Genomic DNA, 27,328 nt, shown 5'->3' on the forward strand with positions numbered 1-27,328 from the left:
ACATTCCAAGCCTAAGGCCTCTCTCTCCGACAGAAAGGCAGATGAGCACGTGTTAGAGAGCTGCCATTTTTGGCACCAAGCTGAGAGGTTCTCCCTAATGAGATTGGACTAGTTGGAAAAGGAATCACTTTCCCACTATGGAATTCAAAGTTATTTCCTGCCATATCAGAGTACCAGATACATTCATCTCATGTCACTGACCCGTGTGTGTTCCACAGTTCAGGAAGAGCTGGCTTTGCTGAAAAGAGGAACACCTTCCCCTTAAAGCTTTCCCTAATTCCACCATGAATGGGGAACCTCTCCCATGTCACTTTTTCCACACTTCTTATATATGACACTAATCCTATTTTGCCCTCTTGTCATGATTTGTGTACTGTCCTGGGCACTTTTCATGAACTAGCTCATTCAGTCCCACTAAGGGGGCAGAACTGGGAATTACTGTTGCATTTATAGGATGATAGAGAGGTTAAGTGACCTGTCCAAGTTCATACTGGCTGGCTTAGTCAGTAGAGTGTATGACTGTTGATCTCAGGGTCATGAGTTCAAGCCCCACGTTGGGAGCTTACTGGAGCTTACTTTAAAAAAAAAAAAGGAAAAAGAAAGAAAAGAAGGGTGCAAAGTAATGGTAGGAGAGGCATTTATTGTTCTGTGTAGGTTGATGGAAACTTCCTAGAATTTCTGACTTGAATTAAAAATATTTTTACCAAAAAAAAGGGGGGGGGCGTGGGTGGCTCAGTCGTTGAGCGTCTGCCTTCAGCTCAGGTCATGATCCCAGGGTCCTGGGATCGAGCCCCACATCAGGCTCCCTGCTCAGCGGGAAGTCTGCTTCTCCCTCTCCCACTCCCCCTGCTTGTGTTCCCTCTCTCGCTGTCTCTCTCTCTGTCAAAAATATATATATATATTTTTACCACCTACTCCATAAATCTTGATACCAACCATTTATCCCAATACTACTACATGGAATCTTGGCTCTTGCCCACTACCTCCTCCGTTTTTAAAAAAAAATCTAAGATCTTCTCTATCCAGTCAATGAGGCTCTTTTTTTTTTAAGATTTTATTTATTTATTTGTCAGAGAAAGAGAGAGCACAAGCAGGGGGAGCGGCAGGCAGAGAGAGAAGCAGGCTCCCCGCTGAGCAAGGAGCCTGACATGGGACTTGATCCCAGGACTGTGGGGTCATGACCTGAGCCGAAGGCAAACGCTTAACCAACTGAGCCACCCAGGCATCCCAATGAGCCGCCCTTATTAACGAAAACATTAAGATTTCCCCAAAAAACAGTCTCTTTTCTAGTGGAGACCCTGAAAGAGAAATGATCATCAAGAATTCAGTGATAAGGAGCGCCTGGGTGGCTCAGTCGGTTGAGCGACTGCCTTCGGCTCAGGTCATGATCCTGGAGTCCCAGGATCGAGTCCCGCATCAGGCTCCCTGCTTGGCAGGGAGTCTGCTTCTCCCTCTGACCTTCCCCCCTCTCATGTGTTCTCTCTCTCTCTCTCATTCTCTCTCAAATAAATAAATAAAATCTTAAAAAAAAAAAGAATTCAGTGATAGGGATGCCTGGGTGGCTCAGTTAGTCCTGGGATCGGCCCCCACGTCGGGCTCCCTGCTCAAGCGGGAGCCTGCTTCTCCCTCTCTCTGCTCCTCCCCCAACTCGTGTGTGCTCTTTCTCACTCTCTTTCTCAAATAAATAAACAAAATCTTTAAAAAAAAACATCACAGAGGCAGAAGAACACGATTATAAACACGGGGGTCAGACAGGCTGATCAGAGTTCTAGATCTGCCTCTATTCAGCTGAGTAATTACCATGGGCAAGTTACCTAGTCTCTCTGTGCCTCAATTTCCTCATCTGTAAAATGGGGAGGATTATAGTACCTATCCCATTGTTTTGATACTTTTAGTCTGTGCTTAGCACACAGTAAGTATTTAATAAATGGTATAAAATAGGAATGAGCTTTGAGATCCCACTTCCCTATACATCCACTTCTAATTACAATCACATTTCATTTAAAAAATAACTATAAAATTCCTCTATTCTCTGAGAACTGCAAAAATAGCAGGAATGTAGTTTTCACAAACTGATGAGCTTAGAAAAGCACAAGCTTAGAAAGAATACCAGCAGAATTACTTTCAAATTGACTTTCCTATTTTTCCCATTAGTCAGCAATTTGCTGCAATCCATATAGAAACAGTTTTTATCTTGTGACACCTATGATAACAGACCGTAATACCAAACTTTTCTTTCAAAAAAACCAAAACAGGGGTGCCTGGTGGCTCAGTCGGTTAAGCATCTGACTTCGGTTGGGTCAAGTCTCGGGGTCCAGGGATGGAGCCTTGTGGTGGGCTCTGTGCTCAGCGGAGAGTCTTGCTTGTCCCTCTGCCTCTCTTCTTGCTCTCTGTCTTTCTCTCAAGTAAATAAATAAAATCTTTTGGGCGCCTGGGTGGCTCAGTCGTTAAGTGTCTGCCTTCGGCTCAGGTCATGATCCCAGGGTCCTGGGATCGAGTCCCACATCGGGCTCCCTGCTCAGTGGGAAGCCTGCTTCTCCCTCTCCCACTCCCCCTGCTTGTGTTCCTGCTCTCACTGTCTCCCTCTGTCAAATAAATAAATAAAATCTTAAAAAAAAGAAACATTTAAAAAAAATAAAATAAAAAATAAAATCTTTTAATAAATAAATAAACAGATAACAAAATTTCATAAGAAAAAGCACACTAATCTCCTTATACTAAAAATCAATTCATATATGAATTGAGGTCTCATATACATCATAAATATAAGTTAGATTCAGGAGTCTATATTTCTATATAGTCGCAGTTTCTTTGACCATTCAGAGAACATTTGTCTTTGCATAGATGATAAACTTTGACTAATTTAAATAATAGAAAGTCTACTGCCAGAAGACTCCATTATTCAATTTTAGAATAAGGGAAATTTTTCATTAATTTTAACAGACATTTTATATTTTCATCAGCTAGAAAACATAAATTCACCCAAATGGTGTGGCAAGAAGGATTCTTGATCTAATGATAAGCTCTGCTTTTCCTGTATTTTTCATTTTTCTGGATTTCCTGTATTTTTTCATTTTCTGGATATTTTATATAAATAATACACTTGTATAATGCTTTATAGCTAGAAAAGGCTTATCACAGATTATCTCAAAAGCACTGTTATATTTTCACAGTGGTCCCTATGCATCCATGTGAGGTTACAGAGCTCACATTTGTGACAGAGTTCTAATTTGAAAACCCAAAGAATATTTACTCCCTTTAAACTGACGGTACCTTGCAGGCAGAGAACTGTTTTGTATATCTTATACATATTACCACATTCCTCACAGTGCATTTTAAATTACTGCATTTTAAATATGTTGTCTTCAGGAATTAACTTTGCAAGAAATATGCTTTTCCTGAGTCAAGACAGTGGTAGAACTCTCCTTCTGACTTTCAAGGACAAATTTCAAGTCAAATTTCAAAGTTAAAGCCTATTTTATTATCCAGTTTGTTTTAAAATCACTTTAAATAAGGACTAAAATTAAAACTGGTACTTCTGTAAACATATGAAAATATATGGAAATTCTATTTTTAAAACATGTAGAAATTCTAAACTATCTGTATTACCATCTCTTAAAAAAGGAAATCACAAACATTGTTATTTAACCCCTACATACCTCAGAACATATCTCAAAATAAAACAAACATTTTCTTACAAAATAGTCATTATCACATCCAACAAAATTATCAATAATTCTTTGGTATTGGCTAATACCCAGTCCATATTCAAATGTCCTCTATTGTCTTAAAAATGTCTTTTTACTTATGGTTTGTTAAAATCAAGATATAAATAAGATATTTGTTATATCTGCTTATTATGTTTCTTAAGCCTTTTAAAAACTTTTATTATGGAAATTTTTTTAAAAGATTTTATTTATTTATTTGACAGAGAGAGACACAGCGAGAGAGGGAACACAAGCAGGGGGAATGGGAGAGGGAGAAGCAGGCTGCCCGCGGAGCAGGGAGCCCGATGCGGGGCTCGATGCGGGGCTCGATTCCAGGACCCTGGGACCATGACCCGAGCTGAAGGCAGACACTTAACGACTGAGCCACCTGGGCGCCCCTTATTATGGAAATTTTTAAACATACACAAAAATGGAGAAAACTGAAAAGAAACAGCATATATCTATCACCTAGATCCAATAATCTTTAACATTTTTCCAATCTTGTTTTATCTATTCCCTTACTTACACACACACATACACACCCCTACCTGTTTTAAAATTGAAATAAAATATACATAATATAAAATTTACCATTGTAAACATTTTTAGGTATATAATTCAGTGATATTAAGTGCATTCAGAATGTTGTGCAGCCATCACTACTATCCATTTCCAGAAATTTTTCATCTTCCGGGACAGAAACTCTATACTGATTAACTGTAGGTCCCCATACCCCTCTCCCCTCAGCCCCTGGTAACCTCTATTTTATTTTCTGTTTCTATGAGTTTGCTTATTCTCAATGCCTCAAATAAGTGGAATCATACAATATTTGTCCTTTTCTGTCTGGCTTATTTCACTTAGTGTAATTTCTTCAAGGTTCATCCATGTTGTCACTCGTGTCAAGACTTCATTCCTTTTCAAGGCTAACATGCCCACACTTTTAAGTCAGATTCAGGTTTAATTGTTTTAACAATTTATTCATTCTATAAAGGCAGCCTACTATGGGCCAGTGACCAAGGTACAGTCCTGGCCCTTAAGGAGCATAGTGTATAATAGGGCAGCACGTAATCAAACAAGCAATCATAAGAGAGACTGTTAAATGCTACAAGATGGTAAGCACATGATGTTATGGAGGGCCCCTCTGTTTTAAAAAAAATTTTTAAAGATTTTACTTATTTATTAGAGACAGAGCACAAGCAGGGGGAGCGGCAGGCAGAAGGAGAGGGAGAAGCGGGCTCCCCCCTGAGCAGGGAGCCTGATGTGGGGCTCGATCCCAGGACCCTGAGACCATCCTGAGGCAGATGCTTAACCGACTGAGCCACCCAGGTGCCCCTCAGGGGCCCCTCTTATTGAAGCTTTGAGAAATGATTTTTAGAGAAAGGGATAGTAAGCTAAGACTTGATGAGTTGAAGTCGTTCATGAAGAAGAAGAGTAGAGAGTAGGGTTCCAGAATAGAGGAATAAGCAAACAAAAAAAACAAACAGGGAGCTTTCTGAGAACTGCAAGATCGTTTGGATCAGCAGCTTAGGGCAGGAGTTGAGGGGACACAAGAGTTGAAGATGGAAAAATGAAAAGAGACATCAGGAAGATCTTTATAAGCTGTTGTAGAATTTAGACCTTCTCCTAAGGACAGTGGGGAGCCATTCAGAGGTTTTAAGGCAGGGAGTTACGTGATCAGATTTGTGCTTCCAAAAGATTTCTTGAGTTACGGAGCGTGGTTTAGAGAGGGTCAAGAGTGAAGGCAGAGGCCAGGTAGGAAAATACTGTAGAGGCTCAGAACAAAGGGAATTGGGCTGAGCATGTGACGGTGGAAAGAAGTAGATATTATCCAGATATCTTAGAGAAGAACAATGAATCCTGTGGTGATTGACAGCTGCGGGGTTGGGAGGTGGTAAAGGGGAGAGAGAAGGTAAAGACGACATTTGGGACTCTGCCTTAGGTGTTGTGGCAATAAGGACAGCAGGCCCTGTGTTAGGAAACGCAAGAGGAAGTTCAGGTCCCAGAAGGAAGATGCTGAGTTCTGTTTTGAATATCTGACTTTAAGGTTCTTGTAAGACCTATAAGAGGTGATGTCCAGTGGGTAATTATGTTTGCAGACCTAAAATTCAAGGCAGAGAGTTGAAGTAGAGGTATAGATGTGATGGGCAGCAACACGTGGAGTTAGGAGAGGCAAAGAGGAGAGAACCGTCCCCCATGCGGCTCTGGCATATCATCACTCCTTACCTATATGGCTTTTGACTTCCAATAGCAGGACTGAGCTCACTAACATATAGGGGATCTTGCAAAAGAGTAGCTTCCTAAAAGAGGAAGAAAAGTGGGAGTAGTTAGAACTTTTGTTTACTGAAAATCCATTTCTCCTGCTTTTAGTCAATATCATATATCTGTTCCTTAATTCCTGCTATAGTACATGATTTGTTTATGTAAATAATACCACAGGGCATTGTTTTTCCTTATATAGTTTTTAAAAAGTTTTAAACATGACATTTGCTCATTATAAAGTAAAATTATCTATCAAAATCAAACAGTACAAAAATGCATAAACTAAAAGATAAAAGTTGCCTGTCTCTCCCCCCCCATCCCATCCCACTAGTCAAAGTGCCTTACTATACCCCTGAAACCAATATAATACTGTATGTTAATTATACTGGAATCAAAAATAACAATAACAACAAAGTACCTTACTATATTATTATCAGTGTGGTTTATATCCTTTTAGGCATATAAAAACATATTATTTATAACATACATCTATAATATATACATATTAGATGGTATTTTTATAATATATATTTAATACTAACTAAATTACATCACATATATTAATCTGGAACTTTTTTTCCCACTTAATATATGGTGGACAGTTTTCCATGTCTGTGTATAAGTTTACTTCTATCGTTCACATAGTATGATTACATAGTATTCCATAGTATAGATTATACAATAGTTTTGTTAACTATTCCCCTATCAATAGGGTTATTTTTCCCTTAAATCTTTAGTGTTGCCATTTTCCATTCATTCTGGGTCCCCCCAAAAAAATGGGTCAGTGTTCAGCAAGTTCTCTAAAGAATCTTTTATTTTATGCTGTGAGGCCTAACAGGTCAGAAGGAATTTCTGAGATGTTGCTGATTTACAACTCCAAACAAATTTACCCCCCTGTCTTATTCTTAATATCAGAGCAGGATGATGGGTGGGTGGGCACGGGGGAAGTATGTGCTTTTTCTCACTACTTTTATTTTTTACAATCTGTTTGTTTGTTTTTTTAAGTAGGCTCCATGCCCAGCGTGGAGCTCAGCCCAGGGCTTGAACTCACGACCCTGAGATCAAGACCCGAGCTGAGATCAAGAGTTGGATGTTTAACCAACTGAGCCACACGGGCACCCCTATTTTTGTTTTTTAAAGTAAGCTCTACACCCAGCGTGGGGCTCAAACTCATGACCCCAAAATCAAGAGTTGCATGCTTTACCAGCTGGACCAGCCAGATGCCCCTGTTCTTACTACTTCTATCATTGTTTTAAGTTAAAAAAAAAAAGGCTGTCTTTTTTTTTTCTTCTCTCTAAATGTTTATATTTACTGGGGTGCCTGGGTGGCACAGTCAACTAAGCATCTGACTCTTGCTCTCAGCTCAGGTCTTTTTTTTTTTTTTTAAGATTTTAATTATTTATTTGACAGAGAGAGACACAGCAAGAGAGGGAACACAAGCAGGGGGAGTGGGAGAGGGAGAAGCAGGCTTCCTGCTGAGCAGGGAGCCCGATGTGGGGCTCGATCCCAGGACCCTGGGATGACCATGACCTGAGTGGAAGGCAGACGCTTAACGACTGAGCCACCCAGGCATCCCTCAGCTCAGGTCTTGATGTCACGGTTGTGAGGTCAAGCCCTGAGTGAGCCTACTTTAAAAAAAAAAAAAAAAAAAGTTTATGTTTACTTTAAATCTAGACTTTTTTTTTAAGATTTTATTTTATTTATTTGACAGAACGTGAGAAAGGGAACACAAGCAGAGGGAGTGGGAGAGGGAGAAGCAGACTTCCCGCCAAGCGGGGAGCCTGATGCAGGGCTCGATCCCAGGACCCTGGGATCATGACCTGAGCCGAAGGCAGATGCTTAATGACTGAGTCACCCAGGCGCCCCTTAAATCTAGAATTTTAATTTGGGGATACTCCTTAGTTACTTAGCTTTCTAGCACCTATCTTTACAACATATGAAGGGCAGAGAATTGCCATATATTGTTTTTGTAGAATTTGAGATGCTTAAAGAACTCAAATGTAATTATTGTTGATGAAAGTTACAGATAAAATGGGTTACTGAAGGAGACTGAGCTCTTTGGAAATCCTTAAAATCAGAATGAGTGCTAATTTCTCTGGGGCGCCTGGGTGGCTCAGTCGTTGAGCGTCTGCCTTCGGCTCAGGTCATGATCGCAGGGTCCTGGGATCGAGCCCCGCATCGGGCTCCCTGCTCGGCAGGAAGCCTACTTCTCCCTCTCCCACTCCTCCTGCTTGGGTTCCCTCTCTCGCTGTCTCCCTCTGTCAAATAAATAAATAAATAATCTTAAAAAAAAAAAAAAGAATGAGTGCTAATTTCTCACTGGATGGTTTAGGTTTACCTGAAAATATAGAGAGAATTAAAATGTCCATTCTTTTTTCCCGGTAGCATTTCCCTACCTCAACATGAATGAGCATTCTGGATCTCAAAGCAGAAGAGATCAGTTAGCCAAGATAAGTCAGACTGATTTAGGAGATGATTTTTTTTTAATTTCCTAAAACTTATGAAGGCATCACCAAGAATAACCAAAGTGATCAACATGATGAAAGGATTAAACAGTGTCACAAAAAAGTCACAACTTTTTACATGTTTATATTGAATTAATATCTTATTCTTACTAGAATGAAGGCTAACTTGATTCATCATTTATGTATGAAATATTTCCTTACCCATTTTCCATCTTTCAAGGGAGAGAACATTTTTATTTTTTAAGGGGGGGAGGGGCAGAGGAAGAGGGAGAGAAAGAATCTTAAGCAGACGCCACGCCCAGTGCAGAGCCCGAGGTGGAGCTCGATCTCACAACCCTGAGATCATGACCTGAGCCAAAATCAAGAGTCGGACACTTAACCAGCTGAGCCACCAAGGCACCCCAGAACATTATTTTTTAATGATAGTATCTACCAACTCAAAGATAACCGCCTTCCACCCACATTTATTTCAGTGGAAAAAATCAGACTACCTAGGTTCAAATCTCAGCTCCATGCAAGTTGTGCAACCTTGCATATATCATTTAATTTCTCAGTGCCTTAATTTCCTCATCTATGAAATGAGAATAACAGTCCTACCTCCTGGGGTTGTTGTGCAGATTAAATGAGTTAATATACAGAAAGCATCAAAGCAGATTCTACCTATTAATAACAATACATGTCAGTTATTGTTATTGCTTTTATTATCAGAAGGGCTATGAGTTTGCCTGTCTGACTTGCCCGAACCATGCCTCTGCTGCAGAGTTAAAAAGTAGTAAGTAGTACACTTGTTATGATGAGCACTGGGTGTTGTATGTAAGGGATAAACCACTGAATTCCACTCCAGAAACCAATACTGCACTGTATGTTAAATACCTAAATTTTAAATTAAAAAAAATAATAATTTTTAAAATAAATGTTATAATTAATCTATTTGATTCACTATCATTACATCAATAAACCTCAACCATCTTATTAAAAATAGTAATAATAATAAAATAAGTAAAAAATTAAAAGTAGTACTAAAACCAGGAGTTAGTCAAGTCAGGGAAACATAAACAGTCATTTTGAAATAGTTAGATAGATTAAGTTTTGGGTTTCCTATTAGAACATATGCGGCCTCCTTTTAATAGACCAAGGTTTCCCCTCTATTACTTGTTTACATTTTTAATTTGGAAAAAACTGTTTAAAAATTTAGGAGTGCCTGGCTGGCTCAGTTGGTGGAGCATGTGACTCTTGATCTCAGGGTTGTAAATTCGAGCCCCACGTTGGGTGTAGAGATTACTTAAAAATAAATAAAATCTTTTAAAAAAATAAAAATAAAATAAAAATTTAAGGAGAAATTTTAACATTAGACATTTAATTTAAACATTAACTATTCTGAACTGTGCTATGAGAAACAACTGAAGAGTTGCCTTGAAATCTTTCAGTTTTAGCCATTTATAAAACCTCCTGCTTCCCTAGCTTCTTCTGAATGGAGCCTTTCATATTTCTTTAATATTATTGTGTTGGAAGATCATTAATAAAAATTACATATCATTGAAGATAATTGAAAAGGATTGTATTATTCAGGTAATAAATTACTTATTTTTAAACTGATCCTGGTATAATAAAAAGATTTCCTAAATGAAAGTTCCGACTCTGCCCTTAAACCCACTATATACTCTTGAGTAAGTCACCTAAAATACTCACTTTCCTCATTTATAAAATAAGGTGCTTAAACTAGGTAATCCCTATAAAATTACCTGCTCCTGTAACAATGAATCCCATTAACCTACTTTCAATAGTGCAGCTAAGAAATAGAGACATATTGACAGTGTTGAACTTTATGTGAGCTCTGAAAGAAATGGCTGAGAAATCACCCCAGCCAACCGAAAAAGACCACCCTGCTCACAAATATTCCAAGATAAGACCTTCTCCAGCATTCCCGGAAGACTTCCTTATTTACCCACCTCTGTAGAACCCCTGGTCCATCTCCTTTTCTTTAAGACACTCCTCATCAATGAGCATTTTCCTTCACCTGAATAATATGAAATCCTTAATTGTCCAGTGTGTTTGTCTTTCATATTATTAAATTCCAAGGCTAAATTTCCAAAATGGAAATTTGGGGAAGCAGGAAAAGCATGTTTGCTTTAAGAAATACTCCAGCCAGGGGCTCCTGGGGGGGCATAGTTGCTTAAGAGGCCACTCTTAGTTTCAGCTCAGGTTGTGATCATGCGGATGGATGGGCTGAGCCTGCTTCAGGATTCTCTCTCCCTCTGCCCCCCACCTTGCTCGCACTCTCTGTCTCTAAAATAAATAAATAAATCTTTTAAAAAAAAAATTACTCCAGCAAAGTTAACTAATGAGAGCACTTACTATAATATAATTGTTCCATGAACTTTTTAAGTGCAGAAATATTGATGAGGTTGTGGAAATAATGTACAAATGAAGTTCCGATGCCTTTTTCTCTAGGTTTGGGTTGTTCTGTAAAGGGGAGGCAGGGGAGGAATTTCCTAAGTAAAACTCATTTCCGTTCCCATTGCACTTGAAAGGGATTTCACTTAGAGAACCTTTGTGATCTGGAAATCCCTTGGGTTCTTTTGTGTTGGTTGTGCAAGATGGCACACTGACAGCCTTTGCTGTGGCTGATGTGGACTGACATGTCCCCCTGGAGGGGGTCAGTAAGGGTCGAAAGGCACTTTGGCCATGAAGAGACCGCTTCCTGAGGTCTGAAGGAGGACAGACTTGAGCCCTTGCATGGTGTGCTGCTGCTCTCGGCGGTACCTGTCAGGTAGAAGTTAGTGTTGAACATAATATTCAGAACTTAACAGTGAAGAACAAGGAGAGTCCGGTGGCCCAGTTGCAGCAATTTAAGACTCTGAAAGTAAATAAATGTTTTCAAATAAAAAGAATGCTTATTAAGAGAAGGGAGTGATTTAATCTTACTTGCCTACCTACCCACTGACCTAGTGGAGGTATGGTACAATTCTTCATTATATTTTCCTGCTTTCAGAAATAAAACTGTACCCAATGTCACTTAAAGCACTTTCTAGATCTGAAATTTTGTGCCTGTCCTTCACAGAACCCCAGTATTTCCAATGAAAGAACTTTTCATTCTGCTTTTGAAACCCAACTCTTCTTTCATTGTGCATTTCAAACGGATCCTGTAAAGAAAAGACTATTCATATGGAGATAGGAAGTGAGTTTTTTTTTTTAAGATTTTATTTATTTATTTATTTGAGAGAGAGAGAATGAGAGATAGAAGCACGAAGGGAAGAGGGTCAGAGGGAGAAGCAGACTCCCTGCCGAGCAGGAAGCCGATGTGGGACTCGATCCTGGGACTCCAGGATCATGACCTGAGCCGAAGGCAGTCGCTTAACCAACTGAGCCACCCAGGCGCCCCTGAGTTTTTTTTTTTAATGGTGTTTTCTTGAATTCATGTCTTGTTAATACTCCTCTGATTTTCCAGCGTCATTCCAATAGCATCAGCACGTTTTTCAGGATCAATCCTGCGTTCCACCCTCACCTTCCCTGCTCTCCACCTTACCACGACCATTTGTCTAAGTCTGCTATATGAGGAAGCAAGTGGGAGAGGCTAAGAAGTTGTAGGGTCATGATGAGGTCCAAGGTCCAATCCTGGCTCTTCCACTCAGTGGTTATGTGACTTTGGTTGACCTCAACTTCAATCTCCTAATTTTAAAATAGGAACCAATAACAGCACCAATCCTAAAAAGTTTCTGTGAGGATGGGGCACCTGGGTGGCTCAGTCGTTAAGCGTCTGCCTTCGGCTCAGGTCATGATCCCCGGGTCCTGGGATCAAGTCCCGCATCGGGCTCCCTGCTCCACGGGAAGTCTGCTTCTCCCTCTCCCACTCCCCCCTGCTTGTGTTCTCTCACTGCCTCTATCTCTGTCAAATAAATAAATAAAATCTTTTTTAAAAAAAGTTTCTGTGAGGGTTAAATAAGAAAATATAGGCAATGTGTTTATAACACTGGAAATCACTCAATAGGTGCTAGCTATTAATACAATCCTATGTTGCCTTGAATTGCTGGTTTATTGTTTTATAGTAAAATACGTTGTCTCCCTTATAAGATTGGAACCTTCTTGAAAGTGGATAGCCACTTTGTTTTTATTACTCCTTAAATTAATTTTAAACATGTATAACATCCATTCATTATCTATACAGTATTATGAACTGTGTTGACTCAGCTCCTTCCACCCCCACTGTTGCAGGTGCATGTGTGCACGCACACACACACAAACACACACACACACACATACACCTATAAAGTGGTCACCTCAGTTTGTTCATTCAAGTTTTCTCCCTCTTAAACAGCCACCCCTTGCCAAACCCTCAGGCTTAAGGATATGCACACTGGCATTGTAGTCCAGGAGTGTGACCTGGAAAGGAAAGTTTAAGAGCACCCCCTCCTTCTGCACCCTTCTTGCCCTGTGGATCAGCACATGGCATGGCCAGATTTTAAACACACAACTGAACAAATTACCATATAACCCACAACCCCTAAATGCTGCTCAGTAATTATCTTACCTTACCCTATTTTTTCATAGGATTCTAGTATTATGTAACAGTGTTATCCAAGTGTCTAAGAATATAAGATGCTCACACTAAGGATTTTCAGGTAAATGAATATGTCCAGCTCAGAAATGGAAGATATATATATGCAATCCTCTTTTTAAAGAGATAATTTTTCTTTATTCCTTCAGGTAATATAATTCTAAAATTTTCTCTATGGAAATTGAAAAGTGTTAAATAACCAGTATGTAGATTGTGCTACATAATGTTATAAAATTATGTTAAAATGTTCATTTTAGGCACAATCTATGTTTCATATAAAAGCTCAGCAAAATGGTTTTAGGTAGTTACAGAAAATCTTACTTGAAGTGACAGTTATTCATTTATATGAAAAATCTATGATTTTGGAGAGATAAAAAGGATTACCTTTTTGACAGCATAAATGAAAATACCATGGAAATTATAGCTTCACCAGATAAGTAAGCCAACTCATAAAACTAAACTGTATTCTTCATTTGAAATTCAGTTAATACCCATCTTTACTAGTCTGATTAAAAAGTAGTTTGTTACTAAGCAAAAGTTCTAGAGCCTTGAATTTGCACACATGTCAGCTTCATATTTATAGAACTGAGTTGCTAAAAGTCAAGAGTCTTTCTAATGAGCTGACTGTGTATTTCTAGGGAGAGCCCAGCCACATTAGGGGAAGAGATGAGAGAATAGGAAAGAGAACTCCAAAATCAGAAGTATGCACAAATCACTTTTTCTTCCTTTTTCCCTCTGCATCAAAGATAAACTCCTTGAGACTGAAAATGTTGGGTCACAATCCAAAAAGCAACAGGCAAAATGGAACAGCTTCACAAAAACCTATTAGGCTCAAGTTCAGCTAAGAATAAGAAGTCCACAGGGGCACATGGGTGGCTCAGTCTTTAAGCGTCTGCCTTCGGCTCAGGTCATGGTCCCAGGGTCCTGGGATCGAGCCCCACATCGGGCTCCCTGCTCCGCGGGAAGCCTGCTTCTCCCTCTCCCACTCCCCCTGCTTGTGTTCCCTCTCTCACTGTGTCTCTCTCTCAAATAAATAAATAAAATCTTTAAAAAAAAGTAAGAAGTACACATACGCTAGCATATTGATACTCTCTCAAGAAATGAAGAAAAATGGTAAATTAGAAAAAATGGGTATTTGATTTAAGAAATTCTTAAAAAGGATAAGAAAGAAGTTGAATGAATATGAAATGGAGAGTTTAGTTTTCACAGAGAGCTAGAAACCTATCACATTGAAATAGATGGTCAGATTAATATGCTAAAAATAAGAAACAAGAAGAACAATAGAGAACAATGATTCTTCTATAAGAAGTCCTACAGACCTAGATCTCGAGATCCAGAATTTGAGCTCTCTTGAATAAAAAAATTCCCCCATGAAGAGGCGCCTGGGTGGCTCATTTGGTTCAGCATCTGCCTTCGGCTCAGGTCATGATCCCGGGGTCTCTGGATCGAGTCCTGCATCCAACTTCTTGCTCAGCGGGAAGCCTCCTTCTCCCTCTCCCTCTGCCTATCGTTCCCCTGCTTGAGGTCTCTCTCTCTCTGTCAAATAAATAAATAAAATCTTAAAAAAAAAAATTCCCCCATGAAGATTCTTCTAAAGTAGAACTGGGAAATATAAGCAACTCTATATTCAAAGTTAGAAAAAAAGGGGTGCCTGGGTGGCTCAGTTAGTTGAGCATCCGATTCTTGATTTCAGCTCAGGTCAGGATCTCAGGGTCATGGGATCCAGCCCCATGTAGGGCTCCGTGCTCAGCGTGGAGTCTGCTTTGGATTCTCTCTCTCCCTCTCCTTCTGCCCCTCCCCCCACTTGTGCATGCATGCTCGCTCTCTCTCAAATAAATAAATTAATTAAAACACACACACACACACAGAAAAAAGTTCTCAGATATCTAAGCATAACTGAGAGGGTAGCAGAGACCAGTACCCAACTCTTCATGGGCATATGACCCAGAGTCACATAACATAATATTCAAAATATCCCATATGCAATCCAAAATTACTTGACATTTGAAGAGCCAGGAAACTCTCCATATCTTATGAAGAAAAAGACAATGAACAGATATCAACTGAGATGACCAAGATGTTGGAATTTTCAGACAAAGACTTTAAGGCAACCATTATAACCAGGCTCTGATAAATAAGAGTGAGCCCCTTTGAAACAAATGGAAAGATAGAAAGTATCAACAGGGAAACAGAAGATATAAAAAGGGGGGCACCTGACTGGCTCAGTCAGCAGAGCATGCAACTCTTGATCTCAGGGTTCTGAGTTCAAGCCCTGCTTTGGGTGTAGAGCCTACTTAAAAATAAATAAAATGAAAAATAAAAAACAAATTCCAATTTAGAAGATATAAAAAGGGACCACATGGAACTTTTAGGAGAAAAAATACACCACAATAACCAGAAATTTAAAAATTCACTGAATGGGCTCAGTAAACAGTATAGAAATGACAAGAAAGAGTCATTGAATTTGAAGATAGATGAACAGATGTTATCTGATCTGAACAACATAGAGAGTGAAGATTGAAGAAAAATATGAACAGAATTTCAAAGAACCAGGGGCGCCTGGGTGGCTCAGTTGGTTAAGTGACTGCCTTCGGCTCGGGTCATGATCCTGGAGTCCTGGGATCGAGTCCCACATCGGGCTCCCTGCTCGGCGGGGAGTCTACTTCTCCCTCTGACCCTCTTCCCTCTCGTGCTCTCTATCTCTCATTCTCTCTCTCTCAAATAAATAAATAAAATCTTTAAAAAAATAAAAAAATAAAAATAAAAAAAAGAATTTCAAAGGACTGTATGACAGTATGAAAGGTCTAATATTCATATTTCCAGAGTCCCAGAAAGAAAGGAGGAAAAGCGTGGTACAGAAAAAATATTCAAAGGAGTCATGGCCAAAACTCTCCAGATTTGGCAAAAAACATAAACTTACAGATTCAAGAAACTTTCAGTGAATCCCCAAAAGATAAACTCGAAGAATTCCTCACCAGACACATAATCAACCTGCTGAAAATAATAAAGGAAACTCAGAGATACTAAGAACTGAATGACAGTATATGTCAAAATACATGTGACTCAGCTAAAGTATATTTTACAGAAAAATCTATAGCTGTTTTTAACTCTGAATCCTGCTTAAATGCTATGGAGAATTTTTTTTAAATCAGGCAGTTAACTGCTGTATGCATTCTGTTCAAGATTTTTACTTGCATTCAGAAGGAGAGATGGGTTAAAATACACTTACTCCATCTTGACCAGAGTCAAAACCTTAATTAATTTTATTACAGCAAAATTAAAATTCTGTTCAGTAAAAGATACCACACAGACAAAGCTAATACATAGCTGACAAAATGGGAGGAGATATTTTTAATGTCTAAAACCAACAAGCAGATTCATAGATAGAATGAACAAAGCAGTTCTCCTGAGTATCGATCCCATGGAAATTTTCAGACAGGTCCATGAAGGGGGAAAAGGAGGAGGGAAGGGGAAGAGAGTGATACGGGAGAAGAATGAATATCGGTTCTACGCCGAAGCTCAATAGATGTATTTTTATATTTTTATAAATATATAACTGAGCAAAGAATACTAATAATGATAAACTATGAGCAGATTATGTGCACAAGAATATATCAATGTCATGTTTTCAGGGCCAGTTTTGAGAATGACGAAGATTATTATAAAAATAGTTTTTAGAGGCCTTCAATCCTTTCTCTTGAGTTTCTAAACATTCTGGGTCCATGTGCTTACCCATATAATATGTTTACATAAACACAGGACTGGTCCTCTAAGAGAACTACGGCAACCTATTGTGCGAGAACTTCTTAGAAAATTAATATTAAAAAAAGAAAATATAGATGGTACCTTGTGCCAAATTATTGCACAACAGCACTTTTATTTTTTAAATGCAGTAGTGTTATTAGTGAGAGTAGAAAAGAGGAAAGTTATTCCATCCCAAGGCTTGGTGAGGGATTCTGAGGATGCCAAATAAATTATTGCTCAGTGGCTGACTTACTGATAATCAGCAATAACAAAAGGTTTTAATAAGGACTAAGTGCCACACAGAGTTTAAGCACTTTACATGTGCATGACCGAGCCCTCACATATCATCCCTCTGAGAAAGGAGCTGTCATGAGCTCCATTCTACCCCTGAGCAGTGAAGCCTAGGAAGGCTAAAGAGCCCAAGGCAGTCAGGATTCAGTCAGCCAGTGTGGCTGCATGCTTATGTACTACGCGGAGAGAAATAGCACAGTTCCCCTCTTCTATTTCCTATCAAGCAGTGCTGCTCCTTAGAGAATAATATAAGGTTCACCTTCTGGTTCCCCCCTCCTTCTGGTTTCCTAATGGTGTACAATTAAGCGCAGCACATTCTCATTCCACTAGGATTGTCAGCTCTACTTCCATTTATTAAACAGATCAGTTTCTCCAAAAGCTCATCCTTCTACTTGCCATGCACTATGGTTAGAAAATCCACTTTTAAATTTTCACTAGCCAGATATCGGTAGGGGCTACACATAGATGTAAACTCAGATGAGAATCCACCCTGGTGGGTATGGGCCTGACAGACCTGGACTGAGGCCAAAGCATTGTCACTATTTCTTTTCCTCATGGATGATTCAAGATGAACTCAATTAAATTTATGTAAATCTTCCTCTGTGCCGACACCGTAAAAGTGTTCTATTGATCTCAGCCTTCCTCTCTGTTTCTTTCCACTCGCAAGCAATAGGCAGTCTTTTTTCCCTCCTGCAGCTTTAGGGAACTCTTAAGTAGGTCACAATACGCTATTTCTACTTGAAATATCTACTTGGGTTTTCTCCTGTAAAATGCACGTGAGAACCTGGAACCATCCGCTGATGAAGAGCTGCGCTAAAGACAGAGAAACCTAAATACTGAATCTCATTATAGAGATCACTAGTCTGTTTTTCTATCCCTCAGGTGTTAAAAGACTTGTTGTTTACTATTACCCTGAAAAGTAATCATACTTTTGTAAGTCTGATGTCCCAAGATAACTGCATCCTTCTTATGACCTGCAGCTTCTCATAATTAGGCCTAAAACTTTACACCTCAGAGGTGTTTCAAAGCTCTGTACATGATACCATTCTTTAGTACTCTTAATTACTGCTTTCTATCCTAGCCTGCCTTTTGTTTATGCTTTTGACTCATGCGTTTAATTATGGAGATGAGAGTGTTAGAAAACTATGCGATGGAGAGTAGACCTAGCTCCCCCTGACCCCTCTCATTTGGAAACTACTCCTTCCTTCCACACATGGAACACACAGAAGCTGCTGCATTTTTAAAGTCTCTGACCTCTTGACTGGGGTGGATATTTTACATCAGTGGGTCATTTACTCAAGCTAGGGCATCAGAGACCTTCCCAGGATTTTTAAATTTAATTTATTAAATTTAAATTTAAATTTGATGCAAGAAAGTGCGTGAGTTAGCCTTTGTCTGGTGGTGGGAGTTGTAATGTGAATTTAAGACAGGTGGTTACCCCATGAATGGTATTCAGTGAGAAAAAAATGAGGCTGATCTACCAACATCAGAGGATACAAAGTCCTATGTCCACTCAAGTCCCCAGTTCCAGCTATACCTCAGTCTCAACTTCATTCTTACCATTCCTGCATTCTAGTGTTTGGCTTCTATCCTTTGCTGATTTTGCCCACTATTACACACCTAAAACTGAATACAGAGCCCAGTAATTAAAGTGTGCCAGATTCAGCAGGTAGGTAGGTTGATCTACATTTGTGTCTGTGTTTAGGTCTATTTCTATATATATATATATATAGAATGAGTGTTGAATTACCTGAGTGGTCCTAGTAATTGCAGTAAATTCCCCTTTTAACCTAAGTTGGATATCTGCTACTTCTAACAGAGTTCTGACCTCCACGACAACCTAAAATGACGACTGTAAACATTAATTGAGAAACCTCGAAATTAGAAGAAAACAAGGAGAGTATTAGCGTGGTCTCAAAAACCTGGGACATTAATATGCCAAAATGTGAAATGAAGAATATTGAGTCTGAGAGCATGTGGATGGCTATTAGTGGCATTGCCTTCCCTCGCTACTTCTAGTTACAAAGGCCATGTTGGCAGTTTTACTTAGTGTCCTGCGACAACAGAGAGACCCCTCCTCCAGGAACAAAGAAGTCGCAGCACTTAGGGCAACAGTGGAAGCGCATGAACCCCTTTCAAATATGCTTTATTATTTCATGGATTTAGATCAAATCATGCTTCCCCAAGCCTATATAATACAGGCCAGGCTAGGTTGTAAGGAACATGATTAATCACTCAATAAATACAAAGCAGCTACGATGTGCCAGGCACTAGGGCAAGCACTAGAAATATATCCGTGTGCAAGAATATCTAGGTCCCTGCCTTCATGAGGCTTACATTCTAGTGGGAACACAGACAATAAGCTACAGATATGTAATAACCATATGTTCTGTTTATGATGGTGCTATGACATAAACAGAGTACTCTGATGAAAACCTGTGTGTGTCTGTTGGAGGGTCATATACTTCAGACAGATCAGGCAAGACCTGTTTGAGATGTGGACATTCAAGCTAAGACCTGAAGGACGAGAAAGAGTGAGCCATGTGAAAAGCAGTGTTAAGAGGAGAAAGGAAGTGAAAAGGCCCCTAGGTGGGAAAAGCTTGAGGTGCTCTAGCCCGTGTGATGAGCAAGGGGTGAAGTGACTTGAGATACAGCTGGAGACAGAAACAAAGGCCAGGTCTTGCAGGGCTGTATATCGGTAGGGTAAAAAGTTTTATTTTCTGGGCAATGGGATACTACTGAGAGGTTTTAAGCAAAAAAAAAGGGGGGGGAGGGGTCATTTGGAAAAGTCACTTTGGCTTTAAGGTGAATAATGGATTCAGACAGGGGTGGAGAGGCAGGGTGTTAGCTTGTTTGCGCTGCTGTCAAAGCAGTCTGACCACAGACTGGGTGGCTTATAAAAACAGAAAATGTATTCCTCACAGTTCTGGCAGCTGTAAAGTCTAAGGATGCTAGTGTGGTCGCCTTATGGTGAGGACCCTCTTCCTGGTTCCTGGCCAGTTCCTTCCTGCTGTGCCTTTTCACGGTGGAAGGGGCTCGTGAGCTCTTTGGAGCCTCTTCTCTAAGAGCACTCATCTCATTCATGAGGCCTCCACCTTCAAGATTAAAGCACCACCCAAAGGCTCACCTCCCATTACCGTCACCTTTGGGGGTTCGGATTTCAGCATAGGAATTCGGGAGGGACACAAACATTCCAACCCCACCAGATACCAAGAGTGAAGACGGGGAGAGCAGTGAGAGGTGTTGCAAACCCAGGTGAGAGATGACAGTTGCTTGCACTGGAGGATTGACAGTGAAAACAGAGAGCAGTTGATGGATTATAGATATATTATTGTTGTAGAACTCAGGAATCTCAATAATCCAGGAGTCGATTGACTACTTAGCCCAGGATTTCCTGAACCTTGGTAGCTAGCTAACATTATCATCTAGGGAGCTACCAAAAACAGACTGTTGAGTCCCAGCCCTAAAGCTTAGGATTCAGTAGTCTGGGGTAAAATCCAGAAGTCTGAACTTTCCATGAACCCTTGAGAGATTCTGGCATGAGGCCAGACTTGAAAAAAACACAGATCTGTGCTCTTATTCCAGGTGACCTTTATTCCCAAACCCTGGTTTGGGCTGTCTCCTCACATGGCCCAGCCAGCACGCGTTAAGAGTGTGTACTCATCTCAAAGCAGGAACGACTCTTTAAGAAGCAGCAGTGAGCATCCCAGATTTTGGCTTCCTGACAGGCAGGTTCAAGCCCCGTAGCCAATCTAACCTTCAACAGCGGGAGAGCTTGGGGAAATGAGCTCAGCTGTTGAAAGGACTCTCTAACCTTGTTTGGGATATTTAACTTTGTTGAGAAAGGTTTCTAAAAATGTGTGGTTTTTATCTTCTTGTGAAAGGCAGAATAGTAGTCATATGCGTAGGCATAGTTGGGGTCCTTCTGAGCTTCACAGGGTCTTCATTACTGTAGTCTGGGAGGGGGGCGGGCTTTGCTGCCCCTCATTCCCTAAGATCTATAGTTTCCCACCCTCAGCAAGCCGCCAAAAATAAATACATAGACCACATAAAACAGTTTATGCCTACCAAAGGAAAAAGAGTTTCCTAACCATCCCCCCCTTTTGCTGCCCTCTTTTATGGAATCTCTTTTATGAAAATTCTGGAACGATCACTGGCTCCAGGAAGGATTTGCCAATCCCATTTCCCTTCCATATATACTAGTGTAAAGATTAAAATTCTACTAGTTTTTTTTTTTTTTTCTGTTTCAGGCTAGGATGAAGCAATAGGGACTAGATATACCCTCTCACCTGAAAAAAACAAAACCTGGGAAAACATATAAAAAAAAAAAAAACCCAAAACAGCTTTTAAGACACTGGACATCAGGCAATGTAAGCCGGTCATCTCAGAGAGGTGGGAAACAAACAAGGTGAGACCTAGCAACTGCCCCAGCTTACTGCCTTGAAAAAGTTTCCAGGTCATAGTGCAGGGAGGGAGGGAAAGATGTTAATAATGGTGAAGCTTTCATGGGTGTACACATAGGACAAAATGTATCAAACTGTACACTTACTGCAGTTTACTGTGTGTCAGTTTCACTTCAACAGAACAAAATTCTACTAAGAGCTTCTTTCCTTGAGCTTCTGGCTTGGATGCCTATTAAAATGGAAATCCCACTGAAGCGGGAACCATTTCAAATTCCTATGATTACATTATCACACTGTGGTGTCCCTAAAAACCCAAGCACAGACTTTCATAGGGAGAGCAAGGATACTACTAGGAAAGGTGAGAGAGAGGATTGCAGAGAGAAGGGAGAAAGGGCATGGGCCGGGGAAATGCAAAGAAACTTGTGTTGACAGATGGAATTAGCAGGGATGGTTCCCGTGGAAATGTGTGCTGGTGGGTTTTTTCGTTGCCACAATAAACGAGGAGCGTCACAGGCGGGTAGTGGACACAGGCATGTAGTGGACAAGAGCCAGGGACGCTCAGGTCCCACAAAGGGCAGGAGTTCTGCATGACAACAAGTGGTCCCACACACAATGCCAATAGCACCCTATTGAGAAACCCTGGCTGAGGGAATTCAGAGGTGCAGGCTGATGGTCCCTCCTCCAATCCCAGCATTACAAAGGGGTCTCAGAGTGCTTTCTGAGCTACGGTTTGCACTGCAAACCAGAACACCTACTGCTCAATCCTGTTTTAGTCAGTTAAGTTTTCCTGATGTTACCGCTTCAAGCATAATCAGAAACTCCAAAGCCTTGAGAACACTGACAGGAACACAGAGATCATTTTTTTTTCAATTTTTTAGGTTTTTTTAAACTTTTTTTTATTAAAAGATTTTATTTATTTGAGAGAAAGAAAAAGAGAGACAGCGAGAGAGGGAACACAAGCAGGGGGAGTGGGAGAGGGAGAAGCAGGCTTCCCGCTGAGCAGGGAGCCCGATGCGGGGCTTGATCCCAGGACCCCGGGACCATGGTCTGAGCCAAAGGCAGACGCTTAACGACTGAGCCACCCAGGCGCCCCAGGTTTTTTTAAACTTTTTAAAAGGATTTTATTTGGGGTGCCTGGGTGGCTCAGTCGGTTAAGCGTCTGCCTTCAGCTCAGGGTCATGATTCCAGGGTCTCGGGATCAAGCCCCGCATCAGGCTCCCTGCTAGGCGGGGAGCCTGCTTCTCCCTCCGCCTCTGCTGCTCCCCCTGCTTGTTCTCTCTCTCTCTTTGTCTTGCAAAAATAAATAAAATCTTTAAAAAAAATAAAAAATAAATAAAAAGATTTTATTTATTTGACAGAGAGAGAGAGCGCCCACAAGCCTCTCTCTGGGGCTTGAATTCATGACCCCAAGATCAAGAGTTGCATGTTCTACTGACTGAGCCAGCCAGGAACCCCAGGAAACTCCTTTTTATTACACCCAGACTTCTCTCCTGCCTACCAGACTGAAATGTTAACTGCTAGATGTACCCTACCAGCTGAGGGCTACTAGGACCTCAAGCTTAACCTGTCTAAACCAGTCCTGGGTTTGCATCCCTCTGCCATCCTTATTTCTCTGAAAGGCATCACCTTACAGTAACCCCAGCTTGAAACCACAGTGGTTTTTCTCCCATCTCTCTCCTGTTCCATTGCCAGTCTTACAGATTTTGCTTCTGAAATATCTCTTCCATCCATCCCTTTTTCTTTATTCCGTTTACCACTAGACCAATTCAGATTCTCATTACTTCCCACCAATCTGTGGTTTCTCCTTGCTTCCATCCATTTGAAGCACAACTGATTATTTATCAAGTTTCCTCACAACCTACAAAATGACATATAAAGTCTTTACCTGGACTTTTAAGACTCTCCCAAGTATGGGCCCAGTTTTACTTTCTAACCTGATACCTGGTATTGTTCTATTTTTATTTATTTTATTTTATTTTAATTTATTTTATTTTTATGTAAGCTCAATGCCCAACATGGGCTTGGACTCACAACCCTGAAATCCAGAGTTGCATGCTTTACAGATTGAGCCAGCCAGGCGCCCCCCTGTTCTATTTTTAAATCGCCGCAGACTGCTTCCCTTTCCTAATACACGTTCCATTCTTTCCCTGCCTCATAGTTTTTATTATCCCTTCCAGCTGCAATATCTCCATCTCCATCTATGCTATTTTTTCATCAGCTGTCACTCTGACATCTTGACTTCCCCCCAAAACTGAATATGACCTTTCCCCTCTTTAAATCTCTTTGGCAATTTGCTCAAACTCACTGATGACACTTAGCATGTGTACTCTGTATTATCTATGTTTGTGTAAATGTCACATACTCTAGTTAGAATCAGCTTCTCAAGGACAGGAACTATGCCTTACTCATCTTTCTGTTTTTTACAGGCCTAACATAGTGCCCTACACGGAACAAGAGCTCAATAAATGTTTTTTTAATTTAACTTTAGTCAATTATTTATTTATATTATGAAATCTATATCTTCCATTGATATGAGAAATGTTATACTTTACTATTTAAACTAACTGGATTTGAATTTAGAAGATAGTTCTCCCAAAATATCTTCTTCATTATAATACATAGGAAATAAACAAAACTCAGTCCAAAGCCATTAGTAGAGAAAAAGCATTAAAATAAGCAAAATGAAGTATAAAATAAGTTTTGGTCAGCAAGTTAAAAACATACTCCAAACAAAATCTCACCTGAGAGAGGATTCATTCAAATTTATGGGTTCTTTGCCTCTCCAAAACACAGAGCCATTAATCACTTCTTTGACTTAAAAAAAAAAAAAAAAGAAAAAGAAAAGTCATTTGCTAGTTCATTACATAATTTGAGATTGTGAAGAAATTATAGTTACATGTACTGATTTGATGACTGTTCATAAATCCCCAAAAAACTTGCAAATCCTGGGGCATCTGGGTCGCTCAGCTGATTAAGCATCAAACTCTTGATTTCAGCTCAGGTCATGATCTCAGGGTGGTAAGATCAAGCCCCCATCAGGTCTGCACTGGGTGTGGAGACTGCTTAAGATTCTCTCTCTCCCCCATGGGTGGCTCAGTCGTTAAGCGTCTGCCTTCGGCTCAGTTCATGGTCCCAGGGTCCTGGGATCGAGCCCCACATCAGGCTCTCTGCTTGGCGGGAAAGTCTGCTTCTCCCTCTCCCACTCCCCCTGCTTGTGTTCCCTCTCTCGCTGTGTCTCTGTCAAATAAAGAAATAAAATCTTAAAAAAAAAAAATTCTCTCCCTCTCCCTTTGCCCCTCTTCCACCTCCCTCGAAAAAACAAAACAAAACAAAAAAAAACTTGCAAGTCCCAAATTATAAACTGGGCAGCATGATGTAACAAAAGGAACTTTAGCTTTGATGTTAAAACATGTGCTTAACTTCAGACTCGTAAAAAGTTACTTTGTAAGAGTTTACCAGTTGCTTTATCACTCTGGACTCAGTATCTTAATTTATAAAAATGATGAAAATTCTGTGAATGAAAATAAGATAATGTGTTTAAAAAGGACTCATGTGGTGCCTGGCAGAGTAGTTATACAATATACATTAGTTTAATTTAAAGTAAAAACCAAAGAGCCAGTCATAACATCAAGAACACTGTCGTGTCCTCCCAATTATATGTGTATTTTATTTATTTGGAGGGACAAATAATAATAGTATCTAATAAGTATTCTGAACAAGAACCAAATTTACATTTCCCTAAGCTACTGCAAGAGGTCAGTACTATCCTCACATTCTAAGCTCCAGTGGAAACTCAGTGTTCCTTGTCCAACCACCTCCCCATCCCTGCAGAAGGGTTGGAGTCAGGGATGCACAAGCCAGACCGAGAGCCGGGGAGGGAAAGAAAGAAAGCCCTGCTCCCACAGAGAATTCCTTCTGGGGATTTCCTTGGCTCTGTCAGCCTCTTCCTTTCTTGACTTGCTTGCTTCCCTTTCCTTCTCCCAGTCTTTTAATTTTTTCAGTTTATTTTTCTTCCTAGGTAAAATTTACGCAAAATGAAATCAAAATCTTAAGTGTGCTTTTGCTGTGTTTGACCCCTTTCCCTTTGAACTGCTCTGCAAAATCCTCTTTCACTCCTGTGGGTCTGAGAGGAGCCCAAATCACCTCCATGCTTAGAAGAAAGAACCCTTTTACCTCAGAGAGCCAAAGGTGATGCTGGAGGGGGTCTATAAAAAGATAGCTGGAGGCTGCAGGCTGTTCTGGCTGGCCCTGGTCTAGACGGAAGAGGTCGACACAGCCCCCTTGAAGTCCAGCATAGTTCATCAGATTTGGAGATCACCTGGGGATTTGAGGCCAAAAGCCTGATAAGTGGGAAACTGAGGGGCGCTTGGCTAGCTCAGTGGGTGGAGCATATGACTTTGATCTCAGGAGCATGAGTTTGAGCCCCACGTTGGGTGTAGAGATTACTTAAAAATAAAATCCTAAAAAAAAAAGGGGGGGGGGGAACCGCAGCTGCAGGAGGTGACTCCTGGTAGGACCGAGCTGTAGCGGCCATCTGTCCTTTTGTCTTCCCAGCACCTTCCCTTTTTTGAGGAACTGACCTCTTCTACAGTATGGGTGCCCCATCTTTACAAACAAACAAACAAAAAGACTGCTCTTTCCAATGAAATTAATGATGAATCAACTCTAGTGCCCCTCACTTGCATGAGTTCCTTCCAAAGTCTTAGGAGAGGTCTTAACAGTATGTGCGCATGCTCAAATGTTTTTATCAAATACGTAAAGGGAAGACATTTCAGCCACAATCATTCAAGACCACAGGCTCTTCCCACTTCAGTTTTCCTTCTGTCTCACTTCCTCTCTTGGGAGTATCCAAAGACACTTTATGTTTGTGATTTCTTCTGCCTGTATTTTCTTGGGAGTGCTGCCCTCATTATGATGTGGGAAACAAAGGCAAAAGCAAAAATTAAATTTCCTTACTAGTTACAGCCCATTGACAAGTCCTTGAAACAAGTTGGGTGACATTCCTCTAGGGACTCAGCTGCCTCGATGTTGATACTTTGCTAGGGGCAAAAGGCAATCTTAGCCCAACCCCCCCAACCACCCCCCCACCCCCCCACCGCCAGGATCCTGTAAGTCTTCTTTAACATACAAAAATTCCTTTGGAGGGGCGCCTGGGTGGCTCAGTCGTGTTAAGCATCTGCCTTCGGCTCAGGCCATGATCCCAGGGTCCTGGGGTGGAGCCCTGCATCGGGCTCCCTGCTCAGCAGGAAGCCTGCTTCTCCTTCTCCCATTCTCCCTGCTTGTGTTCCCTCTCTCGCTGTCTCTATCTGACAAAAAAATAAATTTAAAAAAATCTTAAAAAAAAATTCCTTTGGAAACTTCCTTTATCTCTACCCTCCAAGATATATGTCAGCAGTCATCCTCCAAGCATATGGCCCACTGATACGCATCTGAAGGGTCTCATGACTAAGGTTTGACTAGACAGAAATAAATGAGCTTTTCTCAACAATAGCTAGCCCCCTCAAGTTCCTGGAAACCTTGTTTCCATAATTCCTTAGAGAATTACGCTATCCCTAACCCCCTCCCAACTTGAAAGTATATAATCAGTCACCCATCATAACCCCAGTGCAGTTCTTTCTGCCCACCGGTCCTGTCTCCATGCTTTAATAAAACCAGCTTTTTGCACTGAAGATGTTTCAAGAATTCTTTCTTGACCATTTGCTCTGAACCCCAACATTTCCGTATCAATTGTATTTGGTGTCTTGACTCTTTATCTTAAAGAAGGCTCTGCAAATAGTATGAGTTTTTGGTCCCCACAAAATCTGGATCCACCCCTATCCTAGCTGTAGCTGATGGGGTGGGCTCTGATCCAAGTTGGGCTTGGACATCTGGACATGAGAGGCAGAGCTGGAAGTCTTTGAAACT

The 27,328-nt window shown here is 40.6% G+C and overlaps 1 protein-coding gene across 1 annotated transcript in view; it reads right to left on the reverse strand.

Annotated features, from left to right (window-relative positions):
- Positions 1-27,328, reverse strand: part of CUNH12orf56 (chromosome unknown C12orf56 homolog) — an 88,170-nt gene that overhangs the window by 24,710 nt on the left and 36,132 nt on the right. The window contains 2 exon segments of the mRNA XM_028110739.1: positions 4,614-4,620; positions 24,166-24,238. Of these exon segments, the coding sequence (XP_027966540.1) occupies positions 4,614-4,620; positions 24,166-24,238 (80 nt within the window).

This window comes from Eumetopias jubatus, unplaced genomic scaffold (assembly GCF_037043125.1).
Source record: "Eumetopias jubatus isolate StellerSeaLion01/CBP00866 unplaced genomic scaffold, mEumJub1_p1.0 scaffold_8, whole genome shotgun sequence".
NCBI classification, from domain to species: domain Eukaryota; kingdom Metazoa; phylum Chordata; class Mammalia; order Carnivora; family Otariidae; genus Eumetopias; species Eumetopias jubatus.